Source organism: Netta rufina (genome assembly GCF_964035555.1).
Source record: "Netta rufina genome assembly, chromosome: Z".
Classification (NCBI taxonomy): domain Eukaryota; kingdom Metazoa; phylum Chordata; class Aves; order Anseriformes; family Anatidae; genus Netta; species Netta rufina.
This window is the reverse complement of record NC_140126.1, coordinates 31,268,553-31,277,475: the sequence shown is the minus strand read 5'-3', so window position 1 is coordinate 31,277,475 and position 8,923 is coordinate 31,268,553. Positions and strand designations below refer to the sequence as shown.

The window sequence follows — 8,923 nt, the reverse complement described above, 5'->3', positions numbered from 1 at the left end:
TCTTTAGAGGACCTATATCTGAGTTGTCTTCAGATTATTGTATCAAGAAAGAGAGGATGGAGATCAGCATCCCTTGATCTCCTTTCCTAGTTTTCTATTCCTAGTGAGAGCCTCAGTTGCAATGTAAGAAGAGCATCAGTCTACTTTTGCTATAAGAGAGACAATAATTGGCTACAAACTCAGGAGATGATAGCCATGTCCCAGAATTGGATGAATACAGTTTTACTTTACCTTCTGAAAAATGGAGCAATCCAAGCTTCCATGTAGATTACATGGCATGTCTAGGAGAGAAAAATAGCCATAACCATTCCTAAAATTTTATGGCGTATTATTTGGTACGACAGAGCTGACTGGGAAGTTTCTCATTTCTAAATACTTTCATCTGTTTATTTTATATTTTTTTCTCCGTCAGAGGAAGGTCTGTAAAATTTGACTTGTAGTGCTTACATCTTAATATGACATCACAGGTGTGTAGTGTAGCTAGAGATCAAACTACATGTATTTATATGTTAAAGTATACTTAAAATAGTTTTTTGGCAAAGTACGTATGCATACAAAATATTTGGTGGCATGGCACTGCATTAAAGTGTTGTTTGCACTTGACAGGCAGACTCACAAAAGCTCACTTAATGTCTTTACAGCTTAGGGGTAATGTGACCATCCTGAGTGAGAACCAAACGCCTTAATGCTGCTAAACATGCTCAGTGTTTGTGACCACATGTATACATTATACAAAAAGCAGTCACAGGGTGCTGTGCATTTTGATATAATTTTATATAAATATACATATAAAATATAACTGAATGGGAACATCTCCGTCTGCTGGAAAACTTTATGTGATGTGATGCTGAAAAACCTTATGTGATGTAGGTGATGATATTACAGGTATTGCAGTATTTTTAATAATCCATAACAAGACAATTATTTAATCTAAATCTGTTCTAAAATTCTGAAAAATGCATTATTAATTATATTAATAATAAAAAATTGCTAAAAAAAATCACCTATTCCTATATGAATATTTTCTAAAATTCACAATTTGCAAGATAAGGAGAAATCAGTCCTGGACCAAGATCTTGATTTGATCTTTATTATTTATTTATTATTGAGAATACTAGGGCTTACACCTTCCATTTCTGCAGGAATGGAAGCCAGAGCATTTTCTTTTGAAGATAAGGAATGAAAAGGAAACTTCCCAGTATAGTATTCAGTACTTGCTTTAAGTTCTGGAAGGACCTGGAGCATCATACTTGAGTGTTACATTTTTTCCTGTGAAGGAAGAGTCCTTTAGATGAATTCTGATTATTTTTTTTTAATTAATTTATTGCTTTTTTATCCACATTATCTCAGTACAGTACAGTAGGCTTGTGTTAATTATAGTACCTGGCTTAACATTTGGAAGAATGAAGAAATTGTCCCCCTCAAGTTTTTTAAAAGCCTCTCTGAAACAGTGCTGGAACAGTCTTCAATAAAATTGGTGGCATATACACCATATAAAGTGGTGAGTCGAGGTATAACTTTCATTGGTTTTAGCATTGGGATGATGTATATAATTAGAGATTAACTAAGACATTTCTGAGCCTTGTGACCTTCTCAGATTTAATGTGATGAAATCCTGAGACCTCATGACACCATTCTCCCACCCCTCTCCCCCATTCATGAGCACTGTCTGCACTTCATGGTTCAAATACAAATTTATGGACATACATATGTTGAGGTATATGTGTATCTTTTCCTGTGCTTTAAACTGAAGTACAAACAGAGCAGATGTGTAGATGCATACTCTGTCTCTTTAAATTTACTGACTTGGGCTCATTTGACAAAGACCTCCTTATCATTTTCTTGAAACCCGGTTTCCTGAATCAGCGGATTTTTCCCCCTTGAAACTTCTGAAACTCTGAACTCTGTCAAAACAAGATGGCTGGCAAGTTTTAGGGACAGAGCAGAGACACAGACAGAGACAAAGAAGCCCCTGAGAAGGCAGACGGACTTATATTGCTTGTGGTTTTTCAGTACAGCTGGTTTCAGATGTGTCGGCCTTGTTCTGCACTAGTTCCACTGCCAAAGCAAGACTGTCACAGCTGGTAGTACTTACTGCACTTGCGGGAAAGTATGTGATTCATTAGTTGGAACCGTATGTTTTTCACCAGTTCTGGTCATGTTTTTGTTAGGATGTGGTAAAAGCATAAGCAGGGGGTGAAGGGACAATGGAAATATGTGACTTGTTAAAGATTGGCCCCAACCAGTTATTAGCTAAATTGTACACTGTAAAAAAAAAAAAAAAAATTGCTCATAAGACAAATGATTTACTTCTTTTGTTAAGGTCATTTAGTCATAAGTAGTAAAAAAAATTGTCATCATCAAGTCCTTTTTTTCTCTCTTTTCTCTAAGTATTATGATCTTTTTAACTGAAAACTGTAGTACAGGAAGAAGTCATGCAAGCAAAAGACATTCATTTGGTTAAAAACCAGCCAAACTTGCTATGAATTTTGAAAGAAGGTAGCTGTTGCTACTGATAAAATATGGCTATGGCATAAAAGCTTATAGAGAACATTTGGTATATTGGAAGATTTGGTAGAAGGAGAGCTGTAAGTGAGTGTTCCTTTGCACACACATAATAAAATAAGAAAAAAAATGTGCAGAGAGGGGTAACAAACTGTTTTGTTTAGAATTATAAATTATTTTTTCAGGGGTAAAATCTTCCTTTATTTTTTAGTGTTTAAGAGATTTTTGTACTATTTTTTTTATATAGATGTTTGGACCTTAGCATAACTGTTTTAATAATAATAATAATAATAATAATAATAATAATAATAATAATAATAATAATAATAATAATAATAATAAAGGGTGGGGGGACCAGCACGTTTGAATTAAACATAACTATGTTCTCAAGATGCTGGTTCACCTCTTCCCCCCTCCTCATAGTCCCCCACCACACACACATACATACACACAACACTGATGAAACAACATGAAGACTTCAAAGCCATGTGTTAAAGAACATGCTTTCAAAAGAGTCTTTCTCCACCCCCTACCACACCCCACCCCACCCCATCTCTTTTCCATTCCTGTCCTTTTTACACACGTACACAGCCACTGGACTTTACGGAGACCTTTTACTAGGTCTGTCCCTGATAATTAGCTCAGCTGGCTGCAGCATAAATAAAGGAATGCACTTAGGGGCTGTAGTCTGTGACATGGTTTAACAGAGCATAAAAAGGTGCATCTGTTAACATGCCTGAATTCAGTCACCTTACTGTCACCCACAGAAAGATACCAGCTCTGAAATGTGCTGATGGTATTTTGCAAACATGAGGCCAGTATTGTATTAAATTAAGCAGGCTGTGAACGTGCAAAGTGCTGCCTCTTGAAAATCATGCTGTCTTGGCTTACAGTGGTGTTGCAATGAGTCCCTCCAGTATCTATTAGGATGACCTGTGGCACTGAATACTTCAACACTCTTCTGGCTAGTGTTGTTGACCTTTGTCAGCTTGATAAAAAAGCAGAGGCTAGAAATGTGCTTGTCATTTTTAGTGAACCAGGAGGCTGGGAAGCATGGGGAAGGGAGAGGGGGTGTAGGGAAGCACAGAGATGCCAACAGCCTGTTTTTGTTTAAATTAGGATGCTGAACCTAGGACAAAATTGCAGTCTGCTTCCCTTTTCCTCCCCAGCAGCCCCATGTCTCTCACCTCTTTCTTCCCCTGACTGTTGCTACTTGATTTGAGGTCTGAAATAATGAGGAATGTCTGCGTGATCAAAGTTACTGTCTGCCTCCTGGTCTCCACAGAAGCCCTGCTGTATGTGTTTGGTAGGCGACAAACAGCTTGTTGTAATGTATCTGAAGGTAATACAATCACACTTTTGTTATGTTCTTTGAACATTCATTTGCTTTTTCATTCAGTAATTCTAATGAAGAAAAGAAGATATATTAAAACCTTCTTTGCTTTTATTTGGCTGTATAATGATTTTTAGATTATTTGCAGGAAAATATTACTTCTGCAGAGTAGATGTCCAAGCATACACAAATGAATTGATAAATTTTCCATTTTATAAATGTGTAACTTTTTGGAAAATGTTGGTTCAGGTCTATCTAGCTCTGTCTGGAGACTTAACACGGTAACAGAGTATCTGTTTTCAGTACACACATTTGTATTATATAAACAATTATTTCTGCAGTGTTATTATTTTGTATGTATTATATATATTACTTGTACATACACTACATAATACATATATGTGATATTCTTCAGACAGTCCTAATCAGTGCCTTATCCATTAGAAGGTGATGTAATACTGGTGGGAGCTAGCCTCACACAGTGTGAACCAAAAATGATTCTAGTTGGCAGTAACCGAATGTGGATGACCAGGAGGTGTGAGATGCATTCTCTACTGTATTTTGAAGTTGTTACACTGGAAACGTCCCACCCAGTTGTGCTTGGCCCTTTAGTACTGACACTGGGCCACACCTGCATTCCTGACATCCAGACCCATCTTTGTTTTTACCAACTGCCTTTATCTAGGAATATCTTTTTGGAAAAAAATAAAATATATATATATATATAATCTCTCTTATCGCTTGGAGAGAGGGACTGGGAGGGAAAGAAGCTACTATCAAGAGAGATGATAGTGACTCAAAATACCTGTATCTGAGTGTTGTGAAGTTATGGAACAGAACTTCTGTATGGAACAGAAGAAAAAAAGACCATGACGTTCTTTTCAGTCATCTTGATTATTTTTTCCCCATCCCCAGTTATGACTTTTCCCCTCCTTTTACTTTTCCTCCTCCCCCTCCCCTCCCCATTCTCCTTCCCCTCCCTCTCCTCTCTTGTGTTTTGTTCCCCCCCCCATCACAAGGGAGTTTCTAGAGAAGCAAACTTGAAAAAAAAAAAAAAAAAGCTGATGTTTATGTTAGAAGAAATTAAGGTTGATGATCATTGGCTCATTTTCATATTCCGTGGGTGTGGATGGAGGAGTAATCAGTGCAGGTGGCCTTGCCAGTTGGGAGTTTCTCTTTGTCATCAAGAAAATAAGGAGAGTGTGGGGATTGAATTACCACAACTATTTCAGGGCTAAACATATTTTGTTTCCCCATTGGCTCTGGTTTAAGGACAGAAAGCTGACTTTAATTTTAAGCAAGAGAAAGTTAATTCTCTATATGTTTGAGATAATTTGAATAAATGCATAAGAATTCATGCTTGTTCAAATGTGTGTCTAATGTAACCTTACAGAAAATGTTAAGTGTAACAGACTGAAAATCTTTATTTATTTATTTATTTATTTATTTATTTATTTATTTATTTATTTAGGTAAATAACAATTTGTGTGCCCAGTTACCACTGATGTTATTGAATGTTTAAGAGCTACTTATTAAAATACATGTTCTGACTGCTCCAATTGGCTTCCCAGGTGCTTGTTGTTACATGTAAAGGCACTCCCTTTTAACTTTTAGAGGATGTACTGAATTGAAGTAGTTCTGTTCAGTGTGAAAAGGAAGTGGTGGATTTCGTTAAGGAAGTGTGTGCTGGCCCTGAAAGGATATCTAGTGTACATTCACATCTTGGCTACAGGCGAGTTGTTCTTTAAAGAAAAATGTCTTTGTAAGAGAATGGTGAAATGATAAATAACTGAGGCAAACAAGCCCTTGATAAGTCCCATTTGGAATTTTTCTATGTCTATTACACCCTATATCTGGTGTTGCTGGAACAGATTATGGTGAAGCAAATTCAATTCAAAATATAAAAAGTCAGAAATAAAAGTCTACAAGAGTCTCTGTGAAAGGTGATGAGGAAGAGGAAAAACGGCAGTCAGACTGTTTTGAATTGTGTATGTGCTTCTAATGCATACATTTGCCCGTGCATATTGCATTGTGTTTGACTGGAAGGGGAAGATTAATACCAAATAGGTAGATTTAGTTTCAATGTGTGATGCAGCAAGCAGCAGTGACTTATTTTAGCACTAAATCTGTGTGTATGTTAAGTTACAGATAATGCAGTTCAAGCTAAAATAAAGATTTAAGATTAAAGATTTATGTGTACTTGTATATATGCTTTTATTTATTTAATAATGAAGTTGGTAACAATCCACTCACTCTTACAGGAGCAACAGATACTTGGTTTTGCAACAGAGACTGTATTAGAGATTTAGTTGCTATTATTCAAAATAAAGGATTACAGTATTAGGAGCATTGACTGGTCGAATAGGGGTCTGGATTTTGGTTCCTTTAGTCCTCTGAGGTAAGAGTCAACATGCAGCTGAATATTCATGAGGCATTCATTAATATGAATAGTTGGTCTGCTGCTGCACCTTTCCATGGTTTATTAATAACTCATGGACAGACCACTCCCAAGCATACAGAGGGCAAGAATACTTTAATGATTGCAACAGTCTCCCAGTAAAAAGAAAGAATTAGATTGTTTACAACAGCAGCACCATTTGCAATGCTGTAGTTAGGGTGTCAGTAGCACATCAAGGATGTATTGTTAAGACTTGAAATAAAAATACCATTTTTCCGGGTTATAAGTAGTGTGTAAAACTTTGTTCCAGATTGTAACATGACATAAAGAAATATCTGCCTTGAAGCAACTTTTTTTGGCTCAATTTTTTATCATATCCTTTTATCTTTTCTTATTTTGAGTCAATGAACAGAGGAAAAATAAAACAAATGTTACCATTTCAAGGCTTTATTCTTCCTTGCCGATGAAACTCAAAATGAGTTTAAATTAAAAACAAAAATGTTGGCACATTATCAGTCCATAGCATAGTCTGTGTGTTTCTGACATTAAAAAGCAATGTTTATTACTCATGTAAAAGATATTTTTTTAAAAAAAAAGCAACTCACCTTGTATTAAGAAAACCTGCTGTTGATAGACAGATGTAGATATGATCAATAGATATAGTCTCTAGAGAAGAGGAACTGCAAGGAAGACATGCTGAATTTAGAATAAAAATCAGACTTTAATAAAATATGTTTTTCTGCTCTGAATAGTATTTAACCTTAGACATATTAAGGTTTTTGATGTGCTCAAAAACTGCACTGACAGTATGACAATATACTACTCAATAAGATTATGTAGTCACATTTTGTAAATAATATATACTGTAAAATCATAGCATGTTCTCTTTAATCATTTACGAATCAACTAAGAAGTTAACATTGTCTCAGGAAAAAAGTACATGCCATGTTTTTTGTTGTTGCTGTTTTTTTTTTTTTTCTTTTAATCTACGTTAATGCATTTTTTGTCATTTTCAGAGAAGCAGACAATTTCACTTTTTATGTTATGCATTCTCTCTAGTTAACTTTGGTGTTGAGGCTGTGCTGCGAAGCCTCCATTAACAGGAAGGTTTTTGATCTAAACTCTTATTATGTTTTAAATGAATGTAATTTCATTCCATGGTTTATGCTTGCCTACCCTATCACTGTTTGTCTTTCTTCTTTTTTTTTTCCTGTGTAAAATTTTATTCCAGAAAGTGTAATAATGTAATGAAAATCTGAATCACAGAATGTAACTGAAGAAATTTCATCCATTAATGGCTATCCAAGTTGAGTGAGAGAAATATTCAAGAATTATAAGAAATGTGCTGTTGTGTATGCGTCTCTGTGCCTCCTCTTCCCTCCCCCCTCCTGCCAACTCCCGCCAATTTTTAGCCTTGATAAAGTTAATTTAACATAGAAGGAAGAAATTTCATATTTTTTCATAAGCTTTATTTTTTTAATTTTTAATTTTTATTATTATTTTTTAAGTATCTAGCATGTTGCCCTTCAGTGAAGTCTCTCTCCTCTGGGACTGTAATTTTTGTTTTCTGATTAAAAGTGAACTACCCTGGATCAGGGGATTACTGGTTAGATACAGAGTCTTTCTGCTTTAGGTCACCAGTTTGAATTCGGGCCAGGCCATCAACAGACTGCTGTTAACATCTGAGGGCAGCATGGCATTCTCTGTCCAATTCTCAGTGGGCACATTTTTTCTCTTATTCCGTTCTCCTGTCTTTCTCTCCTGGGCTGAGCTCCTTGCATTGGACAATCCTGCCAAGTTTAAGTGAGTTCCATCATACACACTTGGATCCAGTTTTTCCTCACCTAGGAACAATTTGTCCACAGTCACTTTTACGTTACTTACTAGGGTGTGACATTACCATCACCACCGTCAGTGGATGTGCCTCTTTAATGTTTGTGGAGTAGATATACGTGTGTCTCAGAAAACTGAAAAGGAAACAAATAAAACCTTCTAAAATAAACAAACAGTCCCACCCACCTCCTCCCCTGAACACAGCTGTGTTATGTAGGGTTTTACGGATTAAATGCTTGGCAGAGGTGCTGGAGTTCAGGGGATTTCAGTTTATAGTGAGACAGCCTCGTCCATGGAACTCACTTAATTTCATTAGGCTGCCGGATCCTGCCCTGCCTGCCCTACTAGTCACTCTTATCTCTCATGTTTCAGTTTAGGACAAGTACTAAGTACTTGTGTACTTAGAAAGTGTAAGAGAATAAAGTTAACTTTAAAAGAGTTCTGTATGGGAGACGTGGATACTTCAATTTGGAAGCTTCTTGTGAAGCCACAGAGATGCTTTCTGCATCTTTGTGACAAAAATAATCAGCAAGAGTTCCGGATGGTGTTTGCATAGGGCCAGCCACAGCAGACTTTTTACAGATATAACCAGTAAGTACATAGATGTGGCAGTATCTCTGTGTTTGGGTACAGTAAAGAAATAAAAATAAATAAATACATTGGCTAAGTTGTCAGTAATCTCAGCAGGTGGCTGAAGGATGAAATGAGCCATGCTAAGCTACTTTTTCAACCATGAAACTGACCTCTCCTTAGGTCAGGGTTATGACATGCTGGTAGACTGAGCAGTGTATAGAAGCTTTGCTGCTGCTACCTGTGGTGGTAGAAAAAAGAGGAGATGTAGTTCCAAGGTTACC

At 36.3% G+C, this 8,923-nt stretch overlaps 1 protein-coding gene across 1 annotated transcript in view; it reads left to right on the top strand.

The window, feature by feature from the left end:
- Positions 1 to 3,831: 3,831 nt before the first annotated feature.
- Positions 3,832 to 8,923, top strand: part of BNC2 (basonuclin zinc finger protein 2) — a gene marked incomplete at its 3' end in the record, with an annotated part of 165,283 nt that continues 160,191 nt past the window's right edge. Inside the window, exon 1 of the mRNA XM_084305434.1 lies at positions 3,832 to 3,847. Coding sequence (XP_084161560.1) covers positions 3,836 to 3,847 — 12 coding nt within the window. The 5' untranslated portion in view covers positions 3,832 to 3,835. The remainder of the gene's footprint in view (positions 3,848 to 8,923) is intronic.